The sequence below is a fragment of the Leptidea sinapis genome, chromosome 6 (assembly GCF_905404315.1).
Source record: "Leptidea sinapis chromosome 6, ilLepSina1.1, whole genome shotgun sequence".
Classification (NCBI taxonomy): domain Eukaryota; kingdom Metazoa; phylum Arthropoda; class Insecta; order Lepidoptera; family Pieridae; genus Leptidea; species Leptidea sinapis.
The window spans coordinates 6265637-6282614 of NC_066270.1; the positions used below are offsets into that span (position 1 = coordinate 6265637).

Sequence of the window (16978 nt, forward strand, 5' to 3'; positions counted from 1 at the left end):
CTTGCTTGGCCCTCTATTGTTCGCAATATTTTTATATGATGTTGATACTTGCTTACGTACCGCCAAAATATTGTGCTTTGCTGACGATATCAAAATTTACAACAAGGTATCGTCACTAGATGATGCAATAGCTCTACAAGAAGACCTACACCGATTGCAAAATTATTGTGACGATCATAGCCTAGAGCTAAACCCATCAAAATGTAGCGTAATGACATTCACGCGTAAGCGGCATCCTGTAATTTTCAATTACCAGTTGAAATGTGAGAATGTGCAGAGAAGTAGTACAATACGAGACCTTGGTGTTTTACTTGATTCGAAACTATTATTTGACCAACATATAAATTTAACTATATCTAAAGCTATGAAAGCCCTTGGATTTATTATAAGAAGCTCGCGTGATTTACGTCAAGTCAAGACACTGAAGATATTGTACTGCACCTTCGTTCGTGGTCACTTAGAATATGCCTCTCAAATCTGGAATCCTTTGTATTCTACATATATTTCTCGAATAGAAAATATTCAAAAAAAATTCTTACGCTTTCTATGCTACCGTACTAACGACGGATACAATTCAAAGTCTTACGAACAGCATTGTAAAAACCAACATTTACTACCGCTTGAGAAACGACGTATGATCTCTAACATTGCTTTCCTCTTGAAAATAGCTCAAAATAAGGTTGATTGTCCAGATCTTCTTTCGACAATTTCATTGAGAACTTCGTCAACTGCACTACGCTATAGCCGTTTATTGTATATACCTCAATCATCTACTAACTACCGGAGCAATAGTTATATCTTGCGAGCTAGCACCACCTGTAATAAACTAAGCAGTGAAATAATTAATTTTGATATTTTTAATACATCTGTCAAAGCAATGAAACAATGTATCATGAAAACGTTCTTTGAATCCTGTGAATATCAAGTGTGCTTATTATTAGATTATAATTTTACATGTTTACTCTTTTTAATTTTGGTTCTTACTACTTCTATTGTCTATTAGTGAATATCTGTGATTAGCTCTAAGTTTCTATTGTATTTTTATTTTGTGTAAATAGCTGTTGATATTCCTTGAAATAAATAAATAAATAAATAAAACACGAATGTGTATTTATCAATGATATCAGTATCACATGAGTGCTTTCATACCTAATTATCAACACTGTTGCATTCAAGACTTTATCTACACCCATAATATGAATCCTCCATGAAATATGCTGAAACAATAAACTGACTGCTAACATTAAAAAAGCCTAGTAACCATTACATCATCCAAACGAGTGTTATAATGTTGTACTGAATTTCATTACAACACTCGTTTGGATAATGTAATGGTTATTAGGACATTGGGTGTGTTCATTTTGGAAATGAGCTAACTGTTTTAGAATCTTTAAGAGAAGATTTAAAGCATGAGTGTGGATAAAATAATAAACTGTACAGTGACGAGATCCACGGCATCCTGGAGTGTTTCCTGACGCTGGTGTGCGGCGCGGGGGAGTCCCGCGGCGGCAGCGGCGCGCTCCCGCACCGCGTGGCCGCGCTGCTGCGGCGCTACCTGGCCGCCCGGCCGCAGCGTGCGGCCTCGCTGCTGCACAAGCACCGCGACATCATAGCGTGAGTCACACACACACACAGTAACGGTCGTGGTTCACTTTCATATTCACCTCAAGTATGTTTTCAACATGATTTTATATTTTTAGAGCAACTAAGATTGCTTAATAGACATAAATTAATGACTTATTATAGATAGTTTGTGTATAGTCTCCGACCGGCTACAATAGCCTCAGTGCTTCAATTCAACAGTAATATTAACTGATACTCTTTTTTTATGTGCCTGAAGACCTAAAAATAATGAAAAATTGGATAACAGACGTAAAAAGAGTTGACAGTCGCACCACTGTGAAGACTGTATCGAAGAACTTGTTGTAAGTAACACAGTGGTATGGTTTTGACCGCACCTTGTGTTCAGGAATTATTCGGCACTTTTGTCAAAAAGTTAAATTTCGAATTCTTGTAACACAAATTGATTTGGGCAGGGCCCAATTATCAATATAAAATCCATCGTGGAAATCGGCGTATAAACATAGCCGTAATGATGTTGGATAAGAAACTTAGTTTGTATCATTGTTTAATGTAATGCTTGATTCATTTCGAATAGGTCGCAGCCTGCTCTGAGCGCCGTGTTGTCGGGCGACACGAGTGCGTCGGTAGCTCCGCCCCCGCTGGCACTGGAGGCGCTACAACGCCGAACCGCGCCGCCGCACGAATTGCTGGCGCACACCCAGGTATCGGCCTGAGTGTCTGTTGTTTTTTTTTCTTTCTTTCTTCTTTCTTTACTGTCGGTAACTCACCTTATTCATGAACGCTGTTTGTTAATGGGAGGACGTATAGCTTACCAGCGATAGAAGGTTGTATGGAAATTGCAATTCATGCGTCTTATCGTCACAAGGCGATAAGAACGACTTATCGGGTATATTGGGACAGCTTCAGATTATTGACAGCTAATTACTGACAGTAGAAGGTAGTAATTTATCTCTATGTGTAGATAGTATATTGGGAACGGCCGTAAATGGACTCCAAACCGTAATGTATTAATTTAATTGCAATGGTATGAGCTTATCCGTTTTTTTTAATAAACTGAGAATGTGCAACTTTCTATATACTGAAACATATATAATAAATGTACAACATACATTTTTTAATACAGGATATCTGGTATCAGTGTCGGAATTGAGAAGCTTGCGATATATTAGCTCTAATTTTCTACATTGCAGGGTTACCAACTTAGACACATAGCACGCCCTGTACAGGTGCGTTCGCGAGGAGGTGGTGTAGGGTTCTATACCAAAAAAATGTAAATGTACATATCCTCCGTCACCTAATAGATCCTTCTCATAGTTCAGTTGAACAAATGTGACTCACCATGGCCCTTAATGGAAAGAAGTTGGTGATTGGCACTGCATACCGGCCACCTTGGATGAACATGGATTAATTTTTTAATGCATTAACAGACACAATTAGCTCTTTTTTTATTTATGATAATTTAATTTTGCTTGGAGATTTTAATATTAATATGCTCAGAACAAATCACACTGACACATGTAAATTAAATACCTTCATTACATGTTTTAACCTGACACAAGTTGTTACAGAACCAACTCATTTCACAACATCTAGTGAAACTCTTATTGATGTTGTATATACTGATTTACACACTAAGAATATTATAGTAGAACTTTTAGGCTCTTTATTTGGACATTGTCTTGTTGTCTGTGAATTTAATGTTAAGCAAAATAAGCCCACACCTAAGACAATAATATACAGGCCTATTAACAAGATATGTGCAGAAGTTTTTGATAATGACTTGAGATCTGTTAAATGGGACATGATATCATCACTTCAAAATGTTAATGAAATGGTCAGGGCACTGAACCATGGTATTTTAACTATATTTAATGTTCATGCCCCTATTAAAAACATTGTTGTCAAAGAACCCAGGCACCCATGGATAACTTTAAACAATTAAAACCATGATGCAGCTGAGGAATAAGGCGTTGAAGGATTTTCATAAGACAAAGCTACCTTCAAAAAAAGACATATTATTATAAAATATTAAAATCTTCTGTAAATAGAGCACTTTACTTTGAGAAATCTGCATAGTTTAAACATAATATAAATAATAAAATAAATCAACCAAAAATTCTCTGGAAAAACCTTAGAAATGTTTTATTACCTAAAAATAATATTGAACTGCCCATGTATTTCAGTGACCCGAACAAGATAAATAACCATTTTTTAGACATACCAGGTCCCTCTTTTGTTAGTATCTCGCAGCTAACATACTATGAATATCATAAATACAGTGATGCTGTGTTTCACGTTAAGATGGTTGATTTTGATAAAATTTCGAAATTATAAAGAGTCTTAAGTCAAATGCTGTGGGTTGTGATAACATTACTCTGGACATGCTTATTATGACATTTCCATATACACTAGAGGTAATAAAAACATTATAAATATGTCTTTTAGCACATCCACATGCCCTGACATATGGAAAACAGCAATTGTGAAGCCTTTACAAAAAAATTCAAACCCTTGTTAGATTAAAGATCTCAGGCCTATAAGTGTATTGCCATGTTTATCAAAGGTGTTAGAGAAAGCTGTTTGTACACAATTTACAAAATATCTTGAAGAGAATAATATTTTGCCTGAACTACAGTCGGGATTCAGAAAGGGTCGAAGTACAGTGACAGCTTTGCTTGATGTTACAGACAATATACTACATGCATAAGACAATGGGATGTGTACGTTACTAGTATTGCTAGATTTTTCTAGAGCATTTGACTCAATTAACGTTACTTTGCTGTTATCCAAACTCAGATATTATGGTGTTGATAACAATGCTTTAAAATGGTTTAATAGTTACTTAAGCAATCGCTCTCAATATGTGAAATTACAGAAAAATGATGGGACTACATTATTATCAAATAAGGTAAATATAAAAAGGGGAGTACCCCAGGGTTCTATTTTGGGTCCCATTCTTTTCATTTTATATGCTGCTGATATTAAAAGCAATATACAGTACTGCAATTTTCAGATTTATGCAGATGATATACAGGTATATATCTCTTGCTTGCCTGCTGACATTTATGAAACTATACAAAAGCTAAATGTAGACCTGGCTAGAATAGCCATGTGGTCCGAGAAAAATTACCTGTTACTCAACCCAGATAAAACCAAGTTCATGATATTATGTGGTAGTAAGCATCAAGTTAGTAAAATCAGTACAGTAGAGAAAGTGAGGCTTAAAGATAAAACCATTGACCAAATATATGAAGTACGGAATTTAGGGTTGATAATAGACAGTGAATTGCGATTTGAGAAGCATGTTGCACACTCAGTTAAGAACTGCTTCTATAAGCTGAAAATATTGTATCGTTTAAGACCCTACATTAATGACAGTTTACGAGTTCAGTTAGCTGGGTCACTAATTCTCTCAAAACTCAACTACATGGACACAGTCTTTGGTCCTCGCTTCTTAAAAAAAACCCAGAATCTTATCCAGCGTGTTCAAAATGCATGTTCTCGTTTTTGCTTTAAGATTCCATTAAGGGCCCATGTGACACCATTCCTAAATAAACATTGCATCCTAAAAATAAGACATAGACGTAAGGATAGCACTTAGCCTGCCTGCTTTTTGACGTTATAAAATACAAGGTTCCTACTTACTTCTATAAAAAGCTTTTCTGGTTTTCGAGTCGTAGGTCCTGTGATACTCGAAAAGCTGCTATGCAAATCACAATACCTCAACACAGTTCAGCAGCCTTTAGAGGAAGTTTTCGTTATGCTGCGTCCAAGTGTTGGAACAATATTCCACCACCAATGCAAAAAACAAAGTTAATTTAAAATTAAAATTAAACAGTTTTTGTTAAATCATTAGAAACAAGAGGAAACACTGAGACATGACAGCAGTACTCTATAAAAGTATTTTACCTAATATATTTTTACTTATTACAATGTACAAGAATAGGTACTCACCAAATATTGTTTTCTCCATTATCTTTTCAATTCAAAACATAAACTCTCAATTCTAATTTGATCTTTAAATATATAATTTAGGCAGTTGTCATTTATTTATACTTGTCTGTTAGCAGTTTTATATGTATTATATAGTTGTAATGTATAACAATCAACATTTAGTTTTAGAACTATAATGTTGATTGTTAGTTATAATTGACAGTTGACGTAACAAGCAACAAACAGAAATTATCTATTTATTTACATGCGGCCACTGAGTATACAAGTAGAACGTTCTAACTCATTCATTGCCCATCGTTAATAATTATAATCAGATCGAAATACTTAAGAAATTAATTTTAATTTAGGTAACCGTGCGTTTATAAGATTTAGTTTTTATACCACGTCACTTTTAGTTTCCTACCAGTAAAAAGTTTTCCTTTTATTTTATACCAAAACATTTTTCGTGACGTCACAAAATGACCCAACGGAAGACCAGCGTTGGTTTTCAAATCAGCAACATGCTGAGTTGGGACCATTTTTTCGTTTTAATCGTATATAAATAATAGAAATGTTTCATTTTTTGCTTGTTTATCAATCTTAAGTTTATATTTATTTTTTATGTTATGTCTTTGTGTAAAACTACTTACTTATACGTTTCAAAATAAAAAAAATTATTTCTTTTCTCTGTTTATTTCGAATGAGAGGTCAAGACGTTGCCGTGGTTGTTGCCAGGAGTTGGAGGCGTGGGGCGTGCGACGTGGCGGCGCGTGGGGCGGGCGACGCAGCGCGGACGCCATCTTGCGGGCCGTGGCGCCGCTGGCCGCCGCCCCGCTCCCCGCGCTCAGGCAGGCCGCGCTCTCGCTGCTCGCCAAGCTGCTGCCGGCCGCCTGCGACACGCAGCCAGGTACCCGCCTGTTGCTTGTTGATAATGTAATGTATGTTCATAGGCACAGAAGTGAATTTGCCAGAAACTGTCATAACCATAATGTTAACACCAGGAACAGACATAAACTTATGATGCCTACTACTCGGCTAAGTCGAGTTAGTAAGTCTTTTGTGGGGCGATGTGTATGCTCTAACAACAAGATCCCAGAAAATGTTCAAAACAAAAGTATTACGTTATTCAATAGAATTGTTAAAAAACGTTTGGGTGGTAAAGGTTACTATAACATAAATGACTATCTTAATGATACCACAGATTGGGAATGGAGTGACTCAGGCTATTAAATAATAAGTTTAATTGTACAATATTACTTTGTAAACATACTTATTCGCTGAATAAAGAAAAAACTGAGTTTGTTGCGCCCATTCTTCTCAGGTCTAAAGCATTCATTTTGGAATGGGTGGTAGTTTTTTTGACTTTCAATAAGTGATGTCACATCCTATTTTGAATAAAAATATTTGAATTTTAATACCTAATTATCAACAATTGCATACAAGACTTTATCTACACCCAGAAAAAGAATCCTTTAAAAGATTCTGAAACAGTTAGCTTACTGCTAACATTAAAACAGCCAGTCCTAGTAGTAACCTAATATCATCCATTAATGATTGTATATAAATAAACTAAGTATTAGTGAAATAATTATTTATTTTAGTAGTGATTTACATTCTGTGTAGTGCAATTATTAAAATTCACTTGAATGTTGTTTTTAGCAGCGTTTAAAATATCCGGCGGTCAAAACTTGATTCGCTCATTTTTTCAAGAAAAATGGTGATTCGATAACCTACTTTTATTTACGGTAGTGTACTTTTTGGTAGTGGGGAACGCGCGTAAACGAAAATATTCTTTTTTTGAAATTCATACAGATACCACGCATCAAGCAATTATAATATGGCTGTCTGTTGAAACTCTTTGGGCATGAAGGGATCGAAAAAAAAAACAAAGGAGTGTTGTTATGAAATTCAGTACAACATTACAACACTCGTTTGGATTATGTAATGGTTATTAGAACATTGGGTGTTTTAATGTTGACAATAAGTTAACTTTTACAGAATCTTTAATAGAAGATTTAAAGCGTTGGTGTAGATAAAAATATCAGTACCTTTTCATACGGTCCGGTTGCCAGGTATCTCCGGCGGCAGTGTAGGGCCAAGTATGATAGCTTTCACACGTACCGACATAAATTACCGGGAAGGCGACTGCCGGATCTACCACTATGCGTTCGGTGGCCGGATATCGGTTAGCCTGCGGCCGGACCCACAGTGGTGTATAAAAAGTCTGGCGGTCTGTCGCCCAGGTACAATCTCGTCGTTTTGTCTCACAGCCTCGTGTCGTCGTAATTTAATGTATATAGAAACGCTGTAAGTAAATGGTTTTTCAAACTGTAATTGATTAAAAGAGACATTATTGACATTAAAGTACCTGAAAAACCTGTTTTCATCATTTAGTAGGTCTGGAAATATGGTGTAGAATGCCCCAAAGTGTTCTCTTTTCATGTTAATCGGATGAACCCAATAATTTCTTGACTTTCTTTTCCGGCGATAGTCTAATAGATAATCTTCGGTACAAAATCCACATGGCAATTAATTAATGACGTTCCATTTTTAGAGATGATTGAAAATTAAATTGTGAATGTGTTCAAGTTGATTTGATATGTGGTTTTGATTGGATTCCAATAGATGGCGCTATAAATATAGAAGCAATTATTTTACCTTTATGTTTATTTAGATAATCGTATTATTTGTCAATCATTTGTAGTAGTGAGTTCAAAACAAATATACAGTGAATATCAGTTCGGTTTTATTTTAACAGTGTAGTAGTGAAGTGTCTCCGTGAAAATTAGGGTTCCCTGGTGCTGGCTACAACATTGGTCCTTGAGTCGGACTTAGGCCGAGACTGTGTTTTTGGAGCACCACGCAGTGTGTTGGTTAGGTGGTGATAGTGAAGTGAAAGTAGTATAGGTAGTGGTATAGTGAAGTGGCCAATATATTGTATTGCTTTTGGATGGGTATGACGCTTGCTTTTGTGGACTTTGTTAATGGTTGAACTTTGTACTTTTGAGTCAGTTAATATGAAAGACTAATTTTTCGTAAATTTTGGAACACTAGTTTATTAGACTTTGAAAAAAAAATATAATTTTTTGGTGAATTTGAACTTTGTTAAATTTTAAGATCTTTTCTTTATGAATTTTGTGCTTTTCAAACTTCAATAACTTTTGAATAATTTGAACACTTTGAAATTTTACGATTTAAAATTAAATCTTTGGACTTAGAAAATTAATGCAAATTTGGGACACAGTGCAACCAGTGTTTCCATTAACTTAGAATATTTTTGATCAAATGTGGACCTAGTGATTTTGTTGTATACATTAAGATCTTCATTAAAATTTAACTTTCTTTTGGACTTTATATATCTTGGGGTTAAAGTGTTGATATTATAAAGAACAATGGAAACGTTGTGTGTCATGCAAGGGAAGAACTTGTCGACTATTTGGAAAACATTAATCAATTTTAAGAAGACACCAAAAGCAAGATTAAAAGCCAACTATGTGAAAATTAGGCTTGAGAGCTTGGAAAAATATTGGGAAACGTTTCGAGAAACACATAATGAAATTCTAAAGGTTGCAACGTTAGAACAACGGAGAAGGCATGAATATTTCGATGATGATTTTTTTTTTCTAAAGGCGAAGAAGGGTATATTATGGCTAAATGTGAGTTAACTGACGTGTTAGACAAAATGCAACCACAGCATGCTATACAAAAGTCCCAAAATCCAAACAGTGTAAAGAGCACTCAAGAAGTGAAGTTGCCCAAAATAAGCATTCCACAATTTAATGGAAATTATAATGAATAGAATACATTCCAAGATTTGTATATGTCGCTTATACATTCCAACACATCACTTAGTGACATACAGAAAATGCATTATTTAAAAACGAGCTTATCCGGGGAAGCTGAACAACTTCTAAAGCACATATCCATAACAGATAAAAATTATGAAGTCGCATGGGACACTCTGAAAGAAAGATACAACAATAGAAGAGTTATTGTCAATACCATATTCAATAGATTACTATCACAAAGAAAACTTATCAATGCAAGCGCCAAAGGAATTAAAGATTTGTTGAATACCACAACTCAATGTCTCAACAACCTAAAAAACAATGATGTTAATATAGATAGATAATTGGGATCCAATAATGATACATATTATTGTGAATAAATTAGATCCAGAATCACACAAGGAATGGGAAGAAGAGTTGAAAAACCTACCCGTACAAGAACTTCCAACATGGAAGAAGTTTCAAGACTTCCTTGGAGGAAAATTCAGAGTATTAGAGATGATACAACCAGCACAGTCTAAGGAAAGGCCTAATATAAGAACAAAAACTTTTCACACCTCTGCACCAGAAACAAGTTCTTCAGAAACTTCTTGCGCTTACTGCGAGGGGAATCATATTATTTACAAATGCGATGAGTTTATACGATTAGACCCAACTACGAGATCGGAGTTTGTGGGGAAAGAGGGATTATTCTTTAATTGCTTATGGCCAGGACATTGCGTTAGCTACTGCAGAAGAAATACTACCTGCCATAAGTGTCGAAGGAAACACCACACATTGCTACACACAAAGAAGCCAAAGAATACAGACCAAACCGATACTGAAAAAAGAAAAAACGAAAGAGAACACAACTAGTACTCCGAACATTTTATCCCATGTATCTACACAGAGCAATGTAACATTGTTAGCTACAGCCTTAGTTAACATTCATACAAGCAGAGGAGAACAAACAGTCAGAGCTCTTATAGATCCATGTTCTCAAGAATAGTTTATATCAGAGTCAACAGCCCAACGATTACAATTGAGAAAGAGAGAAGTGGAAGGACAAGTCACTGGAGTTGGTAAAATGTCTACTTCTATTAAGCATGCGGTGGAGCTAGAAATCACATCAAGATTTAACCATGAATTTAGATTGAGATGTACCGCATTTGTTATAAAACAAGTGACTGAAATAATGCCAGCTACGAAAATAAATAATGAAAAATGGGTTCATTTAACGGGACTACGTCTTGCTGATCCAAATTACAACACTCCAGGGCCCATTGATGTATTACTCGGAGTCAATGTATATACTGAGATTTTGATGAACGGCATTATTAAAGATAAATCAGGAGTACTGAGTGCGGTCGCTCAAGAAACACAACTTGGGTGGATAATTTCTGGAGGAGCAAAATCGGAAAATTCTATGAGCCGTGGAATCGTCAGCTTGCACTTAAATATGAATTTAGAACACATGCTGCAACGATTCTGGGAATCAGAGACTTTGGAGACTAGCACAGATGCCCTTACTTCACTTGGAGAAAGAGCTGAGGAGATTTATGAGAAAACGTTAGCTAGACAAGAAGATGGAAGATACATTGTTAGTTTACCAATTCGTACAGACAACCCAAGTTTACCAAAAGATTCCAGAGCAATTGCACTTAAGAGATTCAAGAGCTTAGAGAAGAGATTAAACAGCAATAAGTCACTTAGAGAAGAATATAACAAGGTTTTTGAAGAGTATTTAACATTAAATCATATGGAACTTGTTACAACAGAACAGATAAAAAATAAATCAGTCTACCTTCCTCATCACCCAGTGATAAGAGAAGATAAAGAAACGAGTAAAGTTAGGATCGTGTTTGATGCTTCTTGTCGAGGGAGTAATTTAATTTCACTAAATGAAGAATTATTGATCGGGCCCTCGCTACAAGAGGAATTAAGAAATATAATCATGCGATGGAGAACACACAAAATATGCTTTGTGGCAGACATTGTCAAAATGTATCGCCAAATACGGATACGCCCTGCGGACAGAGACTTTCTGCGTATATTATATAGATTTAACCTGAAGTGCAAGATTATAGATTACTAACCGTGACGTTCGGTACAGCTTGTGCGCCATATCTAGCAATGAAGACCTTAAAACAAGTTGCAAAAGATGAATCGCAAGATGGCAGATTTCCCCTGGCTAAGAAAATTGTGTTAAATGATTTTTACATGGATGATGTTTTATCGGAGAGTAATGACGTTGAAACAGCAATAGAAATGCAGAAACAACTCACAAAATTACTAACATTAGGAGGTTTTGAGTTACAGAAATGGTCTTCGAATAGTGAAAGATTTCTGGAAACACTCGAGCCAGATAAAAGAGCTAAGTTGCAAGAAGTAGATATGAATAGGAAAGCAAGTATAAAAACACTGGGAATAATTTGGGAAATTCATGAAGATAACTTAAAAATAGCACAAAAGAATTTTTTCACTGAAGTGTTTACGAAAAGAAACGTATTGAGTCATATAGCTTCTCTGTTTGATCCTATGGGATGGCTCGCACCTGCAATTATTACAGCAAAAATATTTATGCAAAAGCTATGGCTAAGAAAGTTAGACTGGGACGAAGAACTGCCAGATGATCTAAAAAATGAATGGATCACATATCAAAATAACCTTATCTCTCTGATATTAGAATACCTAGAGGATATGGTTACTTTAACAACTGTTCAGTTGAACTACACGGGTTTTCAGACGCATCCTTGGCTGGGTATGCTGCAGTTGTATACCTAAGAATTCTAAGTTCAGATGGTATACCGAAAAAGATCTCACTAATAACTGCGAAGACTAAAGTTGCTCCTGTCAAAGCCCTAACACTACCACGATTGGAATTATGTGGAGCCGCATTGCTAGCAAAATTTGTAAAGCATGTTATGAAGACTCTTCGAATTGAGTTAAATAGAACATATGCTTGGACTGATTCTAAAATAGTACTTGCATGGATTCAAGGTGACCCAAACAGATGGTCTCCTTTTGTGAAAAATAGAGTGATTCAAATACGTAATGAACTCGATACCCACTTGTCATATGTCAACACAAAGGATAATCCCGCCGATCCAGCATCTAGAGGCATATGCCCAAGTAAATTGAAGACTTGTGAATTGTGGTGGCAATGACCACAGTTTCTAAAAGGCAATTGTGTGCCACTTTCTACAGAAGTCATGCCTGAAACAGAAGAAAAACGTATTTCAGCAAAATGTGCAGTGACTAATGTAACTACAAATGAAATGGAATCAAAACTTACCTTGCTGAAGAAATTTTCGTCCTTAGAGAAACTGCTAAATGTAGTCGCATACTGTCGAAGATGGAAGAACCTTAAAGGAAAAGAAAAATTACCTAATCATATTACATGTATAGAAAGGGAAGAAGCACTTTCCATATGTTTAAAGATGGCGCAGTAGATAGAATTCCCTGATGACATACTTCACCTGAAGAAAGGAAAGGCTATTAATGCGACCAGTAGATTATTACCATTAAACCCTTACCTTGATGATAATGGAGTAGTACGAGTAGGAGGTAGATTGAAGCAGGCAAATCTAAAATTTAATAGAAAACATCCCATTATACTTACAAAAGATAATGTCCTATTACCAGTCCTGTTACAAAGTCCTGTTTTAAAACTTTACACGGTGGTCCCCAATTGATGACCATTTACCTACGAAGTAAATATTGGATCATTAAAGCAGCACAAAGTATTAAAAGATACTACAGACAATGTAAATTGTGTGCTAGATACAATGCTACATCCGGTACACAAATGATGGGAGATTTACCAGATGTCCGAGTGAATGCATCGCGTCCTTTTACCATTAGTGGTGTCGATTTTGCAGGGCCCATTTCGTCAAGAATAAGTAAAGGTCGAGGAGTGAAAACATACAAATCATACATCTGCCTTTTTATCTGTATGGCTACTAAAGCCATTCATTTGGAACTGATTAGCGACATGACTACGGACGCCTTTATTGCTTCATTCAAAAGATTTGTTTCGAGACGATGTCATTGCAAGGAACTGTGGAGCGATCATGGTACAACTTTTGTGGCTTCAGGGAAAGCACTATTGGAAATGTGGAGACAAGGAAGAAATGAACTTCCCGCAGAATTTCAAAAAATTTTAGATAGCAGAGGAACCAGATGGAAATACATACCTCCAGGAGCTCTTAACTTCGGTGGTTTATGGGAAGCCGGTGTGAAATCCACAAAATACCACTTAAAACGTATTTTAAAAAACTCAACACTAACACTTGAAGAATTTAAAACCGTTCTTACCCAAATTGAAGCTTGTTTAAACTCCCGGCCATTAACACCTTTAGGCGAAGATCTAGATTATTTGACACCTGCTCATTTTCTTATTGGAGAGCCAACGGTTACGATACCAGACAGCAGTTACGAGAAGGTTGCAATCTGTCATTTGAATCGGTGGCAATACTTACAGAGAATGTTAAGAGATTTTTGGACCCATTGGCAATCAGAATACTTATCCCGTCTTCAACAACGTCCAAAGTAGTTGAAACCTAAATTTGAGATAGGCCTTGGACAGCTGGTGCTGATTAAAGATTCAAGATTGTCGCCTGGAGATTGGCAATTGGGACGTATTGAGAAAATGTATCCAGTGAAAGACGGTCTCACTCGAGCTTACGATGTCCGTACCAGCACTGGAATAAAGCAGCGTGCAATCTCAAAATTGTGTCACTTGCCAGGTTAAAACAAGAACAAGACTGCCCTTGGCGGTGGAGGATGTTCAAGTTGATTTGATATGTGGTTTTGATTGGATTCCAATAGATGGCGCTATAAATATAGAAGCAATTATTTTACCTTGCGCTATTAATGTTTATTTAGATAATCGTATTATTTGTCAATCATTTGTAGTAGTTAGTTCAAAACAAATATACAGTGAATATCAGTTCGGTTTGATTTTAACAGTGTAGTAGTGAAGTGTATCCGTGAAAATTAGGGTTCCCTGGTGCTGGGTACAACAGAATGCGTAGTCACTAGCGTCGATGGTAAGAACGCTACTGGATACAACATCGGGTCGTGTGAAAGGTAAATGTGTTACTGGACAGTCGCCGGCTACCCGGCAATCGGGACGTATGAAAATGCCCTTAATATGAACCTAGTTCAAATTATATTACTACTACTTACATCGTGAGTGTGTCGGGTTTGATGCGATTCTCACATTTATAGAGGAAGGATTTTACTGAAAATTTATTGAAGTAGGCGTTACTTTGCGGAAATCTATAATTATCCAATAAGACTGATTGAGTCTCGTGCCAGATTTTGGCGATTCAACACGTCCCGAGGATGCCTCGTGTAGAGGCGAAACACGTGTCGAATTGTTTAAAGACAAATAAATATTGGCGGAATTAATACTAAAGAAAACTCAAATTATTCGGATTTTACTGAAAACCATGATATTTAGTTACACGGTAACAATGTGGAGCAAATCATACGAAAATTTGAAATGTATTCGCATTACATGTCTCGGTAGTAACGGCGGTCCGTATTCAACTTGTGTGGTTAATGTACGCAAATACATAGTCTCGCCCTAAATATGTTGTTCGTCTTCTCGGCAGGCATGGACGCTATCTTGGAGTGCCTGGAGTCGCAGCAGCCCGAGGTGGTGGCGGGGGCCCTGGAGCGGCTGCCCGAGCTGCTGGCGGGCCTGCCGGAGCGCGGCGCCGGCCTGCTGGCGCGCGTGTTCGAGCTGGGCCTGCGCTCGCGGGCGGCCGCCGACGTGTGCCTCGCCAAGTGTGTGGCCACCATCAACCTGCACCGCGCCTGCTGACCTGCTCCTCCACTGTCCACTGTCTGCGCGCACAAGAGAATGTGGGTGGCGGTGATTACTTAACACCGGTTGACCGGTACGCTGGATTGCCCTCCTTTTTCCATAAAAAAACACTTCATTGTTCAATCTTTTATAATAATTTAGAGTTTATTTGTCTCAAGGTGACGAGCGCTATTATATTGCCGCTTAGAATTTTTGTGTTTCCAAGAATCATGAGCGGCACTGCATTGTAATTGGCAGTGCGTGTCAATTACCATCAGCTGAACGTCCCGCTCGTCTCGTCCCTTATTTTCATAAAAAAAACTTTTAAATCCTACTTTTCCAATTTCATTCAGTAAAATTATATTATGGAACTAATAAATAAGCAAGAAATTGTATCCCTGATGTACATTTACGTAATATTAATCATCCAAGAGTTTGTGTATAATATTGATGTACCTATTTGAAATATTTTAACACGACACAATAAATCTATTACACATTGTAAGTAAAGAACTAATTATTGATCTAAAAGATTGATAAAAACCTAATTGAAAACAATTTAAATGTTAAACTAGAGTTAAATAGTCATAACTTTATAAATTGTAATTAACACATATGTTGCAAAATTATACCTATTGTATAATAATTTATAAATATTTTTTCTATAATATCGACTGATCACAAATGTCTACTGTTTTATAAGAATCATAAAAATTCAACTTCTTTGTTTCTTTTCTATTCAAGAATAATGTGAACATAGTATACTTGCTGCAGTTGAATGTTTCCGTCTCATTGTGAAGTAGATAAACAAATGAAATAGAGCTAACAATCTAGATATGTTTTAAGATCTCCATCTTTAGTAAAAAATAAAGTTGAAGCAAATAGTTGTCTTATTCGTAAATCTATACAAACCTAGGAGAGACGGGGCATAATAAGGATGTTAAGGAAAATCTATATCAATAAAATAATAGAGGTTTTAATTTGCGAATCACGGAAAAACTTCTGGATAGATGTCATTGATGAGTTCTAAGTTTTATTGTTATGAGTATAATAATAATTATAATATATTTATTTGCAAAAAACATAGTATACAATGGTGTTTATATATTATAATAATGAGCTTTTATGTTTTGCCAGCACTATTCCTAGCATGCAAATATTTAACCACAATGAATATCAGAATTTCATTTCCATAAACTCCTTAACACTATAAAAATTATAACCATTTAGCCAATATAGTATATAAGACACTTGGCCCTATCTAAGAAATAGTGTGATATTTTCATATAATATAAAGTTTTTTGGGGACTCATCTTTAGGAAATTTTAAAAATATGCACATATATGTGATCAACAAAGGTCAAACCTTTTCTACCAAGTTGTCTGTAAAATTTGTCAAGCTCTAGTATAATAATATTTTACCTTTTAGCACTGCCTAGCCTCAATAACAAAAAATAATACCAAAATGTTGGCAAATGAGAAATTAAGAATTTGGTGTGCAGTAAGAACATGTGATTGTGTAAATTATAAATATATTGTCATCGTGTCACTAATAAAAAAATAAAGTTTTTTGATAAATGCCTATTGTTTGTCTGCCATTATCATAACATTACTGTCAAGCCACAAATAATTAACAGTAAAATTAAAGTGATTTTGTGTCGAAAATTATCAGGAGCGACAAGGATCATTGTCATTTAATTAATGCTTATGCCAACAAGCCAATCGCACCCCTTAATAATATTCGACAAGAATGAGAAGGGTTATCACCGGAAATCATGTAACGTAACCTGTTACCACTACAAATTCGTTGAACTTATCACCAGACTCCGCTCTTTCACTATTGAAAGACAACATTTTTGAATTTGATAAAATCTTTAAAT

General features: G+C 35.9%; 1 protein-coding gene across 1 annotated transcript in view; it reads left to right on the top strand.

Annotated features, from left to right (window-relative positions):
• Positions 1-16677, top strand: part of LOC126965201 (integrator complex subunit 1) — a 109538-nt gene extending 92861 nt beyond the window's left edge. Inside the window, exons 34-37 of the mRNA XM_050808642.1 lie at positions 1441-1614; positions 2159-2285; positions 6253-6424; positions 14906-16677. Of these exons, the coding sequence (XP_050664599.1) occupies positions 1441-1614; positions 2159-2285; positions 6253-6424; positions 14906-15117 (685 nt within the window). The 3' untranslated portion in view covers positions 15118-16677. The remainder of the gene's footprint in view (positions 1-1440; positions 1615-2158; positions 2286-6252; positions 6425-14905) is intronic.
• Positions 16678-16978: the final 301 nt, after the last annotated feature.